The sequence below is a fragment of the Sciurus vulgaris genome (genome assembly GCF_902686455.1).
Source record: "Sciurus vulgaris genome assembly, chromosome: 11".
NCBI classification, from domain to species: Eukaryota; Metazoa; Chordata; class Mammalia; order Rodentia; family Sciuridae; genus Sciurus; species Sciurus vulgaris.
The window spans coordinates 39,389,887-39,408,095 of record NC_136472.1 but is presented as its reverse complement, the minus strand read 5'-3'; the positions used below and the strand labels follow the sequence as shown (position 1 = coordinate 39,408,095).

Sequence of the window (18,209 nt, the reverse complement as noted above, 5' to 3'; positions counted from 1 at the left end):
AAACAAAACATATTACTCTTGTTTCTGGTGGATGCAACCTCATATCTAACAAACTGAAAACAATAATCACATCACTGAAATTAAGTGAGAGAGATGCATAGCAACTGATTATTACTACTGGAAAAATAATTCCAAAAAGGTATCCTTTCACAGGAGGTTGAAGTGCAATATGTGTGTACATGAATATTTAGAGATGAGTAAGCACTGAATAAAAATGGACTGGGGATACAGCTCAGTGGTAAAGTGCTTATCTATCATGTAAGGGGCCCTGGGTTCAATCCCACCATCCCTGACACAAAGAGTTTTATAAAAAGTATATTTTTCCCAGAATAGTTCACAAAAAAAATACCAACACAATATGGAGACTCTAAAATCCTTGCAAAAACCCTAGGAGTATCCCTTTCATTATAATCAATATAAACACAGACAATGTTGGGGCTGGGGTTGTGGCTGTGGCTCAGTGGTAGAGCACTTGCTTGGCATGTGTGAGGCCTTGGGTTCAATCCTCAGCACCACATATAAATAAAATAAAAGTCCCACTGAAAACTAAAAACAAACAAACAAACAAACAAAAACAAAAAGACAACAACAAAAAAAAACCCAGACTATGTGGGCTAAGGGTATAGCTCAGTAGTAGAAAGCCTGCCTAGATGCTGAAGGCCCTGAGTTTGATCCCCAGTTTCAAAACAGAACAACAGCCAGGAATGGTGATGCACACCTGTAATCCCAGTGACTAGGGGGGCTGAGGCAGAAGAACTACAAGTTTAAAGCCAATCTTAGCTTAGCAAGACCCTGTCTCAAAATAAAAAAGGGCTAGGCATGGTGGCTCATGCTTGTAATCCCAGCAGCTTGGGAGACTGAGGAAGGAAGATTGCAAGTTCAAAGACAGCCTCAGCAACTAAGTGAGGCCCTAGACAATTTAGCAAAACCCTGCTGCAAAATAAAAAATAAAAAGGGCTGGGGATAATGCTCAGTGGGTAAGCACCCTGGGTTCAATCCCCAGTACAAAAAATAAAATTAAATTAAAAACAAAAACAAAAACAAAAAGGGCACAGGCAGAACTCAGTGGTAGAGGGCCTCTGGGTTCAATCCCTAGGACTGAAAGAAAAAAATAAAAAGGACTGGAGATGTAGCTCAGAGGTAAAAGCACCCCTGGGTTCAATACCCAGTACCAAAAGAAAAAAAGTAAAAATCCAGACACTGTGCAACACTGATATTCAGTTACCTGATATGAGAAAGGCTAGAATTCACAAATCCAGGATGTTTAAAAATTAAAATGTCTGGTGCAGTGGCGCACGCCTATAATCCCAGTGGCTCGGAAGGCTGAGGCAGGAGGATCGAAAGTTCAAAGCCAGCCTTAGCAAAAGGGAGGCACTAAGCACTCAGTGAGACACTGTCTCTAAATAAAATACAAAATAGGGCTGAGGATGTAGCTCAGTGCTTGAGTGCCCCTGAGTTCAATCCTCAGTACACACACACACATACACACACCCAATTAAAATGACTTGGTTTACAATAATAAACTAATTTACCTCTTCGTACTTATTATAGTCTCTCCAGAGTTGTTCAATGTTGATCATTGGATTAACACAACCTCGTTGATAAACTCTTCGGACAGCTGTTATTCTCTGATTTTCTGCATAAGATCCAACAGCTTCCCTGAGATTGAATAAGAAATGCCATCATTTATACTATAGTTAAGTCAATTGTTTACATAAAAATTTTAAATATAAAGTATAAAGCTATACTTACACGCCTTTTAAAAAATTGATGTAATCTACCCAAATCTAAGAAATAAAACAAAATGTTAGTATCTTTTTGAAATTTTAAATGTATATATTTAAGGGTATATAATTTAAGTGTATATATTTAAGTTTTAACGCTACCTGATAGGACATAATTTCCATTCCAATTTTATCCAGTGCAAAGTCGTAAGCTTGAGCCATTTTTTCTCTGAAATGAATGTGAAAGACATTTTTAAAAAATGTTATCAAAATACATCTACAATTAAAACCTAACTTCTGAACATATAAGAATAGTATTTGAATCTTTTCTATAAACGAAAATTAAAGACATCATTGTAAGCACATAAAGTAATTATTTTAAGTTTGTCATTATTATTAATTTATGTACTGTTTCCTTTGTCTACTGCTTATGGCTACCAAAGATAATGTCCATGTCTTACTCATCTTTATATCCTTTAAGTTGCCTAATTATATATATATATAGCAGATTAAAGTATGAAAATAGATTTCTCTTTGAGGAGTTAAGTTATATCTGAAGATCTATTAGCTTGGAAGTAAAATTTAAGAAGAAAGAACTTCTTCAACATAAGACAATGAAGTATAGTCAGGAAAAGAAAATTAAGATATAACTCTAGTCATACAAATAATTACTTGTCATATACAAAAATAGCATCTGAGAAGGTCCACTATTTAGATTAAGCAAAGATGGGTAGGTAGGTAGGTAGATGTAAGTCATAAAGGGGAAGTAAACTACCCAACATTTGACCTTGGATCAACTGGCACATTGCATTGAGAGGTGCCAGAGCGAGTATGAAGATGTTTTTTCAAAAAGTTCAACAAGTCTCTCAAAGTGGTTTGGTGTTGTAAATTCATGGTGCTTCAATATGGAAAGCCTGTGTGATTCAATTTGCTAGAGTAAGACTGATACCAGTGGTTTTCTTTTGAAGCATTTTTCCTGATTTTTTGGAGAATCCCAAGTTCATTTTTTGGTATTAGGGATTGAACCCAGGGTCTCAACAAGAGTATCACACATGCTAGGCACATGTTCTACCACTGAGTTACACTCCTAGCCAGAAATCCTGGCTTCAAATTCTTATGTCTCTTTTATCTGGAACAAAACCTATGTTAGTTTCTGTGGAACTAAATGGAAATGTCTTGCATTTTTAAGATCTTGATTTTACTTACTTGTAACTGGGTAGTTTACCCTTGGTTTCTCGGACATATGAAAGATAACATTTCCATAAATCAATGTGCAAAACCTTCATAAGGCATCTCTGAAATAGCTTTAAATACAAGAAACAATGATCAGAATCCAGTTTCACATACACATGATTAAAACAGAACATTAAAAAAATAATTTCAGCTTCTTTCAGGAATTTCTTTTCTTTCTTTCCTTTTCCGCCTCCATAGAGATTGTCAAAAATTGCTAATGCTGAATACACTGCAAGTCATCTTAGTGGGATGGATACTGGGAAAAGTTTTCAGTTAGCAATAATTGTACCTCAGAAAAACTTCATCAGATGATACTACCACTGCATAAGCTAGGGATATGTTTTCTTATGAATAAAAGACAAAATTTCTCTCTGGTTTTCAGTTTGGACAGTTAAATCATTCTCATGCTTCTGGTCAGTAGAATACAATTTTTCTTTTTTCTCTCCCCAGCACCACTAATTAAAAAATAAATAAATAAATAAAATTATTCTTTTTCTTTTTCAATTTTTCTATGGTGAATATTTTAAGCATATAAAAAGATCAACAAAGTACAATTCCTATATAATCACTACCTAGATTAACTGTCAATATTTTACCATATTTGTCTTACACATATTGAATCATAAATTCCACCATAAAATACAAAGTGTATTTAAAAGAACTTACCTTTTCAACCTTGTCGTAATTTTTAGCTTTAATCTAAAGAGAAACAAAGATAATCATAGGATTAACATTGTTTTTAGACTATCAAAACACTTTTTCTGGATTGTTGACTAATTTTTTGGCCTGTTTTTAACCAACGTTGCAAATTCACCTCTACACTTACTCTTGTTCTTCAATAACAATAGAAGTGAAAAGCCAACATTGATAATATTCATCATAGATATACCCAATATAAATTGATTCTATATGGATTTTCAAATTCATCTACACCTAAACTTGTGAGTACAAAATTTTGTCAAAGTCCCAACACAAATATAGAAATAAAAGGCCTACCCAAATAGGGCTTTATTTATCTACAGAAGACAAATTCTACTTAAAGTCTTACTTTCCCTGAATAGCTGCTACTAGTACAATTTGAACAGAGCAATAAGAAAGAAGATTTGCAAATCTTAACTACACATATTTAAATAGTCACTACACCGCAGGCACTGTGCTAAGCACTGGGGCTACCTCAGTGAACATGACACGTTTGCTAATATTTTTTATGGGGAGATTAAAGCAAGAAAGAGTCATTTTAAGAGACTGTGGTAAATGCTAAGATGGAAAAAGCACAGTGTGCTATGAGGGTATTTAAGAGGAAAAAAAAGACTCAAAGAGTGGGGAATTGCAAAAGATCTTAAGGATGAAATGGCTGGAAAAGAACAAGAGTTATTCCAGTCAGGAGGAGTAACATGTGCAAAGACCAAAATTAAATACTATTAGGTTTCCCTTTCCTATCTCTTGAGTATTTTCATCAGAGTAGGTGGGGTTAATTGTTCAATTGTTATATTGGTAAACCTTTGTTTTACTCTGATTGGTAAATGAGTATTTTGGTTGGTTAGAGAAATTCTGATTTGTCCTTTTTCTCAAGTAGTATAGAAAACAATTATCCAGCTTCCTGGCTTAAGCTGCTACAGATGAAAACAGTGTCTTTTCTTGTTCATAACTTGTTCTTTCTCCCTGGAACTTGCAAATTTTCATTTTAATCTTTAATTTTCATAAATTCTACACCACATGCCTAAATATAGGTCTTTGTTCTTTGAGGCACTTTAGTCAGCTTACCCCTAAAGTCAGACCTCTTAGTTCACATTTATGTTTCATTTAATTTCCTTTTTCTTTATTGGAGTACAGGAAATAGTAGTACCTATTTTTCAGGGTTATTTTGAAGAGTCAATGAGTTAATAAATGAGAAACCTTTAGAATACTGGTAGAGTGAGCACTCAGTAATTGAGATTTATTATTATCACTAATTTTGCTTGGAACTCAACAAGCCCTTCAAACCTATAAATTTAGATCTTCTTTAGCTCAGGAATTTTCTTCTTTTTAAAATCTTTGTCTCTCTTCCACCTGTTATTTTCCTCTTTCTAAAACTTCTACCATGTACACCTTAGGTCTCCTGGTTCTGTCCTTAAAATCTGTTAAACTTTCTTCGAATTTTTGCTCAAGATTTTTAAATAATCTGTCCATCAGATTCTCCAGGCTAATTTAAGCCTCCATAGGACCATTCTTCTTCATTTTACCTTTTGCTCTATCTGGCTCACAATTGTTTTTTTAGTCCAGAGTTTTTTGTTAATACTGAAATTTCAATTTTATGTTCACTCCAGTCTTCCTTCTCTTCCAAAAAGTTCTATTTTGTTGAGGGTCTGATCTGACAATTTTAGTTAACATCCCTTTCTGGTGGGTGAATCCTTAGATGTGCAGTTATTTTTCTGTCTATTCGCTGATGCTGTGTTGGCACTCCTAGCCTAGTAGAAGTTGACTCCTTCTCTATTATGACAGCCAAGGAGCAGGTGTTGACAGCAAATAGGCCACTGACAATCTCCTGCCAGGGACCCACAAAGAAACTGCTCAAGAGTAGGGAGGACTCAGTCTGCCTCTTCTATTCTGTTCTGGTTACCTAGAGGACAAACCAATATCAGCATTCCTCTGGGGTAGAAAAGCAGTTTAGGAAAGCTGGGGTTGTAGCTCAGTGGCTCTGGGTTTGATTCTCAGCATGACATATAAATAAATAAAATAAAGGTCCATTGACAAATTAAAAATAAATAAAAGCAGCTGAGAGTTCCAAATGTTAATGTGGCTATGGCTAGCTTCTTAGATCTTGCACTAGGCTCTTTGCCACTACTCCTTTGAGACTCCCATAGAATTTGAGGCCTTCTTGCCTCAAGTTCAGAGAGAGAGTAAAAAGGATGAATTCAAGTCACCAGCTTTCTGAAAGCAGATGAGATTATATACAATTCTTAAAACTGGTCTGAGAAACCAAAACCACCCAATGGGAAAATTGGCAAAGAATATAAATAGGCAATTCCAGAAGTAAAAATGAAAATGGTTAAATGGCAGTATGTAAATATTCCAAGGGGAGAAAGACAAATGAAAATAATAGATATCACTTTATACACATCAAGATGGTAAAAACTTAAAAGGATATTAATACTACCAAAGCTATGAAAAGTAAAGAGATCTCATAGTTGCTGGGTAAAACATGAATTATTAAAGCCCTTATGGAAAGAACAGCTATCCAAATAAAAAATATTTATCTTTTAACCCAGAAATTCTACTCCTGGGATCTATTTCATTGAAGTAAAAGTACCAGGATATAAAGATATTTGTGCAAGATTATTTACTGCACACTTTGTAGTAGTAAAAGCCATTAATAAGCTGGGCATGGTAGTTCATGCCTGTAATCCCTGTGGCTGGAGAGGATGAGGCAGGAAGATCACAAATTTGAAATCAGTCTCAGTAACTTAGGGAGACCCTGTTTCAAAATAAATAGGGCTGGAGATGTAGCTCTATGGTAGAGCATCCCTGGGTTCAATCTCCATTACTGCCCATTCCCCCCAAAAAGTAAATGTTCAATAATAGGAAAATCACTTAATAAATCATGATGCATGCATCCATATCATGGAATATTATGTACTCATATAAAATGAATCAGAGCTGTACCAGGTAGTTGGGATTTCTATAAAATCTTATTGAATGAAAAAATTAAAATGTGTATAACATAATTCATCTTTATAAAACAATATCAAAAGTAAATCCTATATTTATATGTATGTTTATGTTTTAATGAACATGGAGAAAAATATGGAATATACACAAGGTCACAAGGTCATGGTTGGCAGTGATAAAGGTAGAAGAACAGAAGAAAAGACACTGTTCTATAACTACATAACCTCATTTATGATTTCATTAAAATTATGTCTAATTTCACATTACCACCTACACAAATAGGTTCTGTATCCCGATTCACCAATTATTTCTTCAAATATATTACTACAACAAATATGTGTAGAAAGATATTCTTAATTAGAAGCTCTTTGGCTTTCAGATGTCCATTGGTTGACATTCATTAATTCAATCAATGTTATTTGAGAGCTCTTCTACAGAGCCAACACTGGTGGCATTACCACAGCAGCTAAAAATCTCATGATTTTTTAAAAAATTATTTGTTGTTTTAAAATCTAAAAAATTATAGTCAATCTGGTTTGGGGATAAAATCTACAGTGATAAAATGAAAAGAATTTGATCACACTGATCAACTACTTAATCTCACCCAGCCTCAGTTTTGCCACTCAGACAATGGGAACAATAGTAACATCTTCAAAGGGTTATTCCAAAACTTGAAAATCCAGACATTTCAGATACTGAAAAAAATCTTACCAATTATCAAAGCTATGAATGGGAAAAGTGTACTTTTTATTCTATCTTCTCTGAACAGCTACATATACCAAATAGCCAGATAGAGCAATACTGTTACTGTAATTGGCTTCACTTGACAGCAGAACAAATTCCATTTTGGTGAGAGCTGTACAATACCATGTCTTCAGCCAGCTTATCACTAGTCCCTTTTTCTTCTTTAAAAGTTATTCTAAGTGGTACTTACTAGTATTTATATATGATTATCTTACCTCCAAGTTAAATATTCTTAAATATATTTAGCATAGTCATGTGCTTTTGTACAGGAATCCATTTTGACAGATAGCTAAATCTTGGTTTAAATTTTAAAATTAAAAAATTTCTTGATAACTTGAACTGTTTTGACATCTGAGATTCTCAGATCCTTTTGTCATTTAACAACAGAAAATATGTCCATTATACACATATAATTTTGCAAAGCTCACATTGCTTATATCTTATTTATTAAAAGCATGTTGTGGGGCCGTAGGTGTAGTTCAGTGGTAGAGAGCATGGTTTGCATGCTTGAGACCCCGGATTTGATCCCAGGTACCACATGCATCAAAAAGAAGGAAAAAAAAAAACTAACTAACGAAAGAAAGAGAGAGAGAGAGAGAGAGAGAGAGAGAGAGAGAAAGAAAGTAAAGAAAAACCAGTAATATTATAATTTTTCATGGCATAGACTCTCAATAAAATCATGTTGGGTTGAGGATATAGTTCAAGAGGTAGACTACTTGCCTAACATGTGCAGGGACCAAGGTTTGATCTCCAGCACCACAAAAAGAAAAAACAAATCATCTTTATAGAAGCTGGGATGTAGTGCAGTGGCACATAGGTACTTATGAGCATGCATGAGGCCCTGGCTTCTGTCCCAGACATGTCATGTACACACACACAAAACCCAAAACAAAAAACTTTAGTTTCTTAAAACTTTAATCTTTTAGTCAGGAACAAGAGTTCTCAACTTTTAATGTGTAAATAATCATCTGGGGTGTATGCTAAAAAATGTTTCTCAAATTACTCAAATACAAGTATATCAAGGAGCTCACACTTTAGAAGCCATGATCTAGAAAATTACCAGATATTTACTTAACACTTACTAAAAAACAGGATATTTTAAAGTGATTAGAAATATACCAAAACATAAACACTTTATGTTAGGGTGATAAAATTTTTTTTTTTCAAAATTTCCAGATCATTTTCAGTAATTTAAAAAATCATCACAAGAAAAAATTTAGTATAATTTTTAATATCTATTCTTCCAGTATATCTCATTTTTTGTTTGGAGTTTGTTTGGGTACCAAGTATTGCCTTAGCCCTTTTTATTTTTTGAGACAGATTTTCACTAAGTTGCTTAGGGTCTTGCTAAGTGTTTATTAGTGGTAGACACCTACCTTTATTCTATTTATTTTTATGTGGTACTGAGGATCAAACCCAGTGCCTCACACAGGCTAGGCAAGCACTCTATCACTGAGCCACAACCCCAGCCCCTTGCTATGTTCTTGAGGTAAGATTGGCCTCAAACTTACGATCTTTCCTGTCTCAGTCTCATGAGTTGCTAGAATTACAGGTATATGACATCATACCTGGCTTGTTTTATTGTTTATCATAAGAATTTGTTATTATTTTTTCTTTTCTTTTTATGGTGCTGAGGATTGAACTCAGGGCCTCATGCATGCTGGGCACGTGCTCCAACACTGAGTTACAACCCTTTTACACTTTAAATTTGATTTGATTAAAATAAGTGGCTATTTGGGGGAGTAAAACAGATCTCTTCTTAATACTTTTGAACAATTCAAATTTCCAGTCCTTTGTTAATTTTCACAACTATTTTTCAATAATTAATTGGTCATCAGTCGTCTTGGAAAAAAACTGAGGAATTATTGCAACTGATGTTCACTTATATAAATTAATTTTGCGAAGTTTAAAATTTTCAGAAAAAAATCTTACTAGACTTTTATTAAGTATATCTGTTCTTTTTTTTTTTTTTTTAGTATATCTGTTCTTAACAATCTAAAGTACCCATGTCCTTTACCTGGAATATTTTCATATTGGAGGTCTAAAGAAGCCAAAGAATTGAGCTTTTGAAAATAAACTCTCCTCAACTAATGTTAGGAACATTTTTCATGCTTCATTGAACATTTTATGCAATGCTGGTGTAAATGCCTACAAAATTAACATCTTTCTCATCAGGGAAATAAAACCTTTGGTCAACAGGATTTGGACAGATTTCTTCAAATTCATTTTTTCCTTATTCCTTGAGGGAAAAAAAATCCCATAATATCAAAATTTTAAAAAGTATATGTTGATTTTTTTTCAATTGTCCATTATAAGGATCATTAAAGTGATTAATCTGAAATGGCTCAAAAATCTATTTGACAATTAATTCAAATCATATAACTCTTGAGAGCAAAATCAAGCAAAACAAGAAAAAAGTCTTGGTATGTGTTGTTTAGGTTTTCACATAATAACCATTAGGGACAAATCAAACTTTGTGTTTTTCCACAGTACTGAGCACATAGCAGAGGCAGGGCAAGGATCCACTTGAGTTCATATAGCAGTTGTTTATAATAAATATAATAAATGAACCCATGAATTGCAGTCCTACATTCCTAATTGTTTCTTGCAACTTTTCTAAAATATAACACATATGCTCTTTATGGGACTTAATAAACTTAAATGTAGTTTGAGGGGCAGAATCTATGTGATTCTGATTATCCAAAAAGCTTAACCTTAATTCTTAAAGTAAATGGAATCCTTGGCTGTTCTTTGACCTTTTATGCCCTGAAAACTATGCTTTGAAAGATTATAGAATATAAATAGTCTTAAAGAATTTGGAAAACAATGAAGAATGACATTGGAAGGTCTACAAGCAGGTCTTTAATTGCTGGAGTAGTCGTAGAACAATTCCTTATTTTAAGGAAAAATTATCAGGAAAGGATTGTCTGCAAATAAATTATTTTTTATTCAACAAATAAGTATGTGCCCACCAAGTAACAAGCCCTTTCCTAGCACTGGAGATACAGTGGCAGATTAGTTATATTTCATAAGGGATTAGGTCAACAACTAAAGAATATAGACAATTTATAGTTTTTGCTCATCTATTTCCTAATTTTCCCTACAATAAATTTTAGCTTCTATAATTTATAATTTTCCTACTAAATATAGATGTAAAAGGGGCTGAGGGTATTGTTTAGTGGTAGGCTGCTTACCTAGCATGCACAAGACCTGGGTTCAGGGCTGGGGCTGTGACTTGGTGGTAGTACACTTGCCTAGCATGTGTGAGGCACTGGGTTTGATCCTCAGCACATTCAAAAAAGAAAAAGTATATAAATAAAATAAAGGTATTGTCCATCTACAACTAAAAACATTTTTAAAAAATCCTCAGCACCGTATATATGTGTATACCTACGTATGTGTGTACACACACACAAACACATATATATACACATACACATACTTTACATACAGACATGTCAACTTAGACTTAGCAGGTTGGCCCAAATCTATTGATGTCTCATAATCAGGCATGTAAATGTGTCATAGAATTATTCATCAAATGAGTGGAAATTACAGGCTACTATGAGTTATATTTTATCATTATGTTTAAAATCAAAATGTACTAAACTATAATGTGCTTATCTTCAGGTCTAAATTTGGTTTTGATTCTTTGTAATAATTATATGGTATTTCCTGAGCCAACTAAAAATTTTTGGTGGGGTGGTGCAGTGAAACTCAGTGATAAGAGTACACGCTTTCTATACATAGGCTCTCAGTTTGATTTCAAGCACTACATACACAAAAGTATGTCATTTGTTCTTAGGACTTACTAAACTAAGTGTGATGGACCAGAAACATATTAAAGATCTTAAAACCTAGTTGAGATCATAAAAATAATGTTGGAAACAATACAGAACTGAATTTACTTTTAAATTATCTTATATATACTCCATGCCCTATAAAATTCAGAGGAAAAGGAGGTCTATGTAAACTGGTTAACAAGGAAAGTTTCATTGAATAGATGGAATTTAGGTCATTATTAGAATGTGTGAGTATGTGAAACGACATGAACTTCTTAAGCTTTCTGTGGAATACTGAAGACATCCATGTAAGAATATGTACTGGAAAAACAGGTTGAGTAACTGCGGTGAAGGTCCATTACAGAGGGCATACAAAGCCAATCAGAGTTAAATCTATACACAAAAAACCTTGATGTCACTGAGGTTTTTCTGGTGGGTGATAACAATGGTGAAAGTAGGGAAAGATGGTTCATCACAATATGTTGGAGCTGAGGGGTTACAGGTTGGAGAGAACACAGGTAGCTTTTGGTGCTGTGAGATGAGGCAAGCAAGTAATAGCTTCAAGAACAGCCAAGATGCTGTTGCTGTCATCTGTTTGTGGGGAAAATATTGGCCTGAGCACTGGGAAGGAAAACCAGTAATGTATAAGAAGAAAAAAAACAAAAAACAAAAATTTTTTCCCATGGGAACAAAAATGAAAAATGTTATGAAAGTTGCTGTAAAGTTTACCTTTCTTTAGATATAACTATATATAAAGTAGGTATAAATTGATTGAAGTCAGGAAGTAAGGGATTGTTTTCAAATTAGCATGATTAAACATTTATGCTCAGTCACTTGTTAAAAGAAATGTTTATGTATACCTAGGGCATATAATACATAAAGCATTGACAATATACAGATATCCAAAGATTCATTTTTTGAAATTATACATTCCCGGACAGAGCAAAGGAAGCAAACTCCAAGAAGAACCTGAGATAGGAGGAGAAACAGGAGAAAATCACACCTAAGAAATCAAAGGAGTACATTAATAATAGAGACCTGGTGGATGGCGGAATATGCCACAGGCCAAAAGGAATGAGGGTAGAGAAAAGATAAGTGAAACTGGCAATAAGAAAGTCATTGTTTGTTTATTACAAATTTAAAAGTGGAAGCAATTCATTTTCTTGTAAGTTGAAGTTAATAACAAAACACTAATACTAGTACCATGTATTAAATACTTTACGTGTGTAAGCAGTACTCAAGATTGCATGCATTAACCCATTTAATCCTTAGAGCACTCAAATTAAGTACTAGTATTCCCCATGTAAAGAGAAAACTGAGGCACATGGACATTTAGTAACTTGACCAAGATCACACAATTGAATTTTTAATCACTTCACCACATTACTCTCAAGCATATGTCTGAAAAATATTTACTGAAAGAGAACTTGTAATACAGAAAAAGTAGGAAACAAATGACTAGAGGCATAATGATTAAGAAGTTATGCTTTGTCTAAACAATGGAATGGGTTTCCAACACAGATGCGCACGCTCGTGTGCGCACGCGCGCGCACACACGCACACACACACACACACACACACACACACACACACACACACACACACACCTTTAAAAGGAATGATATATAATACTGAATGGAAATAGATCTACAATGCATTGTTTCAAAAGAATTTTAAGAATATCTACTAGCCAGAAGCAGTGGTGTGCACCTAAGTCCCCGCACTAGAGAAGATGAAGCAGAGGATCACTTGAGCCCAGGAGTTTGAGGCCAGCCTGGGTAACATAGCAAGACTCTCAAAAGTAAGTAAAATTAAATTTTTTAAAAAGTGTATATATAGTGAGTATATTCACACTAGTTATGTGGCTATCTGGAGTGCAAGCACAGATGCAGAAGGAATAAACATAAAACTATAGGCCAAAACTGATACCAAGGGAGTTAATCATTTTTCTGCCAGTTACATATTTCTGTAACATTTTATTTTCATAATAATTTCACTCAAGTCAAGAGAAACAAAAAATGTAAGAGAAAGAAAGTCATAGTAAATTCCTCTTCGTATTTCAACAGTAAATTCCTCTTCATAGTATCATTCCCATTTTAAATCTTTTTTGAGTGCTCTCGGATTCTTATCCAGACCTACAGGGCTTGATTTCAACCAGGACTGCTGAAAGGCAAAAACTCTGGCCCAAATTTTTGTTCAAGTTTATAGGGTTTCTGTCATTAATCATCACTTGACATTTATAGCCTCGGCCTTCTTTTACTCAAATCTAAACTCTCTGTAGAGTTTTATATATAAAACTATATGCGTGTGTGTGTGTGTGTGTGTATATATATATATATATATATATATATATATATATACACTATAAATAGTATATAGTAAATAGTAATAGTAAATAATTTGTCAACATCATTCCAAACATCACCTTTCAAAGGATAATTAATCTGAAATTGCTGAGTTAAGAAAAATTCAGCAGAGTATGTACTTTTTCAGAAAAGCAAGTGCAGTCATGTGCCATATCAGTCAACAGTGGACCACATATAGAATGGCAACACCGTAACATTATACCAGTCAGTGAAGTTATAACCTCTTAGTTTTTGTAAATACACTTCCTGATGTTTGCACTATAATAGAATTGGCAAAAGTTATTTTCAATACTTAACCTAATTTTGATAGATTTCCTAATTTTGATAGTGATTCCTATCAGAATATTGTTTTGATAAGCAACACACGGCTAAAATTGTTTGAAGTATAAAAAATTGCTAATTTTGTGATTCAATGGTTTTGCTATTCTACTTCTCATCCTGTCATCTAGAGACCATGGCACCCCTCAAAACTGATGTCTGGCACAGATGCACAGATCTTTCAAAAGGCAAATTAAAACTGAGAATGAGAAATGTGTCCAGTGGTTTGAGATTCTTCAGATATCGAGGAGGTCAGAGGATCAGGTATATGACAATGACCTTAAAAAGTGTATCATCATCATGCCAGGTGCAGTGGCATATGCCTGTAATCCCAGTGACTCTGGAGACTGAAGATCACCAACTGAGGCCAGCCTCAGCAATTTAGAAAGACCCTAAGCAACTCAAGAGACCCTGTCTCAAAATAAAATATACAGGGGCTTGGGATGTAGCTCAGTGGTAGGACATCTCCAGTACCAAACAAATATAACCCCCAACTGCATCATTTCCATAATGTACAGTCATAGTAATACTCCAGTAGACATGTCAGTATGTTTTCCTTAAAGGTTGAATATTAGTTTATGACACATCAACTTGTCTTTTCTGGGTTGCTACTGCAGTTTACAGTTTTTATGAATTGTTATATTATTCAAAAATACAATTGTCCAGGATTACAACATGAACTTTAAACATTCCCTTAGAAAATCTCACTCCACTCTCATTTGGTAAGTTCATCTCCTAAAAAGTCTGGAGGAGAAAGAAACCATTAGGTTCATCTGCCACTCACTTCTCACTGCATGCAATTTGAAAACTGCTATTAAAAAAAATTAATACTTGATTTATCATTGGACAAAAGCTTTACTTTAACTTTCTAGTTAATTTCCTCACAATTTTTATATAATTTCTTTTAGTTTTCAGTAGTATTCAATGAGTTTACATATTTCTCTATGCACGTTTTTGTTACTAATTTAATTCTACCTATATTTTATAGTGAGGAATAATACATAACATTTATACTAGACATCTACTGTTGTGAGTTTTACTTCACTTGGCTTTTATTTTTCAAAAAACAGGATTAAACTACAATGAAGTGGATACAAATTCAGTGGATTGCATTTCTATTTTTTAAGTAACTTGCCCAATCTTCCAGTATTTACCTCTCAACAGATTCATGATTATGAAAATAAATCATTTTCTTATTCTACAAAACATACATTTCTTAGACTAAGATATTTCATATTTTTTCTTTTTCTTTTTTTTTTTTTGGTGCTGGGGATTGAACCCAGGGCCTTGTGCTTGCAAGGCAAGCACTCTACCAACTGAGCTATATCCCCAGCCCTATTTCATATTTTTTAAACCAATACTTCTACTCCTAATTTTAAGCCAGGAATTAAGCAATCCAACTTTATCCAAGATATATAATCAGTATTTCTATTCTAACCCAATTCTAGTCTTCTCAATCCTATATGTATAATTTATTTCCATTTTGATATTACAATGATCTCATTTCAAGTACCTTTTAAAAAATGCCTATCAAATAATCTCCTAATCATCTTTTACACCAAAATTATACATTTATTCAACCCAGTTCCCTGTAATTTTGAACAAACTGCACGTTGGCCATTCTTTCTAAAAATTTGCAGCAGCTTTTAAACCATTCTCTCTCTCAATTTGAAAGATCTAACCAGCAAACTTTGATAGTGAAATACAAATTCTAAAATGTAAGGCTAAAAAAACTGTTTAAAAATACGGAAATAAAATTATGTTACTTTCTTATAAAGCAAAACTCTTGAAAACCATATGAATATAGAAGAAAAGACTGGTTAAACAGCATATATCTATAATAGACTATTGCGCCATCACTAAAAGCGAGTTTGGTAGTATGTCCTGGTGTAACTCTGTAATTTCAACTACTTGGGAGTCTGTTGCAGAAGACAGAGCTCAAGTTTAAGGTCAGTCACAAGACCCTGTCACAAAAAAATTTTTTGTGTACGTGGTACAAGGGATTGAAACCATGGCGCTCTTCCTCTGAACCACATCTCCAGCCCTTTTTGAGTCAAGGTCTCACTAATGGTCCAGGCTGGCCTCAAACTTGGAATCTTCCTGTCTTACCCTCTCAAATTGTTTGGATTACAGGCCTGCACCATGACACCCAGTTCAAAATAAAATTTAAAATGTAGCTTAGTGGTAGAGTGCTTGCCTAGCATCCAAGAAGCCCTGGGTTCAATCCCCAGAAATGAACACACACACACACACACACACACACACACACACACACACACACACACGAGTTTGTAAAATATAGTAACAAAAAATACACTACCATATGAAAAAATACAAGTTAAAAAAAAGCTTTAAGGCTGTATAGACGGATCTAGAAAAATTAACAGCAATTATAGTTTAAAGGTAAAAGGTAAAATATGAACTTTTTCCCTTTATAATTGTAATTTTCTAATGTTTCTAGAAAAATAACATGTTGTTTGCCTTTTATCATGACCAGTTCTTTTTCTCCTCTTTTCTTTCATGTTCCATTTAATAGTATACCATTATGCTTGCCTTTTAAAATTAGCTATTTCATTCCAAAAACTTTGTCATGTACTTAGCTCTAGTGACAATTATTAATGAAAGTATACTATAATTGTTTAGTTCATATAGGTATTATTCTGTTTATTCATTAGGAATCAAGCAAGCAAAAATCATTTGAAAAATTCTACTAAGGCACTGACTTTTGTGTTTTATTTCACAGTACCCAGAACAGTGGATAACATATAGTAGTCAATAAATAATTACTAAATGCACATGGATATAAATCTACCAGCTGTCTGCAAATATGAATATTCATATTTGCATACCATAAACATTCAAAATAACTTGCATAGGATATACTATCTTAAATACAAAGAGAATGTAAAACTAAATGTCTTTTTAAAAAGGTTCTTATGAGTTCCGTAATGTTTGTTAAAATGTTAACTAAAAACCTCACTTAAATAACGGGTTTATAAAAATTCAGACTAAAATGATTTCTGAAATAAAAGACTGATTAAAACCCTAACGTGTGGGGGCTGGAGTTGTAGCTCAGTGGTGTAGCGCTTGCCTAGCACATGTGAGGCACTGGGTTCGATTGTCAGCACCACATAAAAATAATAAAAGGCATTGTATCCCTATAAAACTAAAAAAAAAACAAAAAAAGTACTTAAAAAACCCTAATATGGATTTTAAAATTAATAATTTTCATGATTAATACCTTTCCAATCAAATCAATTTCATTTTTCCACTAATTATCTTGAATGGATGGAAAAATGGTTCTATTTCTCAAGCAATTCTGCTTCAAACTGAGATGGAACAGATGAGAAATTAGGAATTTTGAAAGTACAGATGTGAAGAGATAGACACAGCTAACAAATAATCCTTCTAAAAGTCAAAGAAAAAATTCTGTTAAAATTATTAAATTCTGGGCTGGGGAGATAGCTCAGTTGGTAGAGTGATTGCCTCGCATGCACAAGGCCCTGGGTTCGATCCTCAGCACCACCAAAAAAAAAAAAAAAAAAAAAAAAAATTATTAAATTCTAGAAAAATCAATAAGATTGAGAAATAAATTTTTTCTTCAAACAGGCATGTTTTAAAACTGAAAATTTGACACTATTTTAATGTACTGTCCTAACTTAAAATTTGAATTTACCACTAGAATATTTGTAAACCAATCTACTAGGTACTTAAAAAGATTTCCCCCCATTTCATAAATTCCTTAGTACATTTCTCCAAATGGCTATATTTAAAGGCACAAAAGCATGTCCTATTTTCCCTCAAATTTTTTACATGATTTGAAATTTTTGATTTGTATTTCACATTTACTCCAAATATGTGGTAACAGTTTTCAAACTGATACCACTGAAAGTAAAGAATTAAGTTCAAATTACATATGGAATGCCGCCATCAAGATTTTAATAGATGAGAAACAAAGGTTAGAACTGTAAAGAAAGTTAAAGGGGAGAAAACCTGAATAGCGATCTTTGGGTCAAGATGGTAATACTTTACCTAATAAATTCTGGTGGCAGCAAGGAGTTTCCTATAATCTAATAAGCACAAGGACCATTACTTCTAGTTAATTCTAACATATGCTTCTAATTCTGTCCAGTTTTAATTTAACATTTACAGTGGACTGTCAGATTATGAAAAGCTGTGACATGCAGAAAAATAGGAAAATAAGAGTTTCCTAATGCTCAATTATTCAAAGCAGTAGCGCTCCTGGCAGCCCTTTTTCGAACAGCACCTAAATATGAGGGAGGACAGAGGAACAGGCCCCAGACCATCATTTCTGTTTCCCTCTCCACATCCCATCATCCTCCCACAACTGTATACAAGCAAGGTGTAAAATAACATAAGGGTGGGCTTTCAAA

The 18,209-nt window shown here is 33.6% G+C and overlaps 1 protein-coding gene across 2 annotated transcripts in view; it reads right to left on the bottom strand.

Annotated features, from left to right (window-relative positions):
* Nucleotides 1-18,209, bottom strand: part of CSTF3 (cleavage stimulation factor subunit 3) — a 73,991-nt gene that overhangs the window by 17,721 nt on the left and 38,061 nt on the right. For both annotated transcript variants that reach the window (XM_079103076.1, XM_079103075.1), the window contains exons 4-8: nt 3,624-3,656; nt 2,931-3,028; nt 1,887-1,953; nt 1,753-1,787; nt 1,533-1,659 (exon numbers count right to left, since the gene is read on the bottom strand). In XM_079103076.1, coding sequence (XP_078959202.1) covers nt 1,533-1,659; nt 1,753-1,787; nt 1,887-1,953; nt 2,931-3,028; nt 3,624-3,656 — 360 coding nt within the window. The remainder of the gene's footprint in view (nt 1-1,532; nt 1,660-1,752; nt 1,788-1,886; nt 1,954-2,930; nt 3,029-3,623; nt 3,657-18,209) is intronic.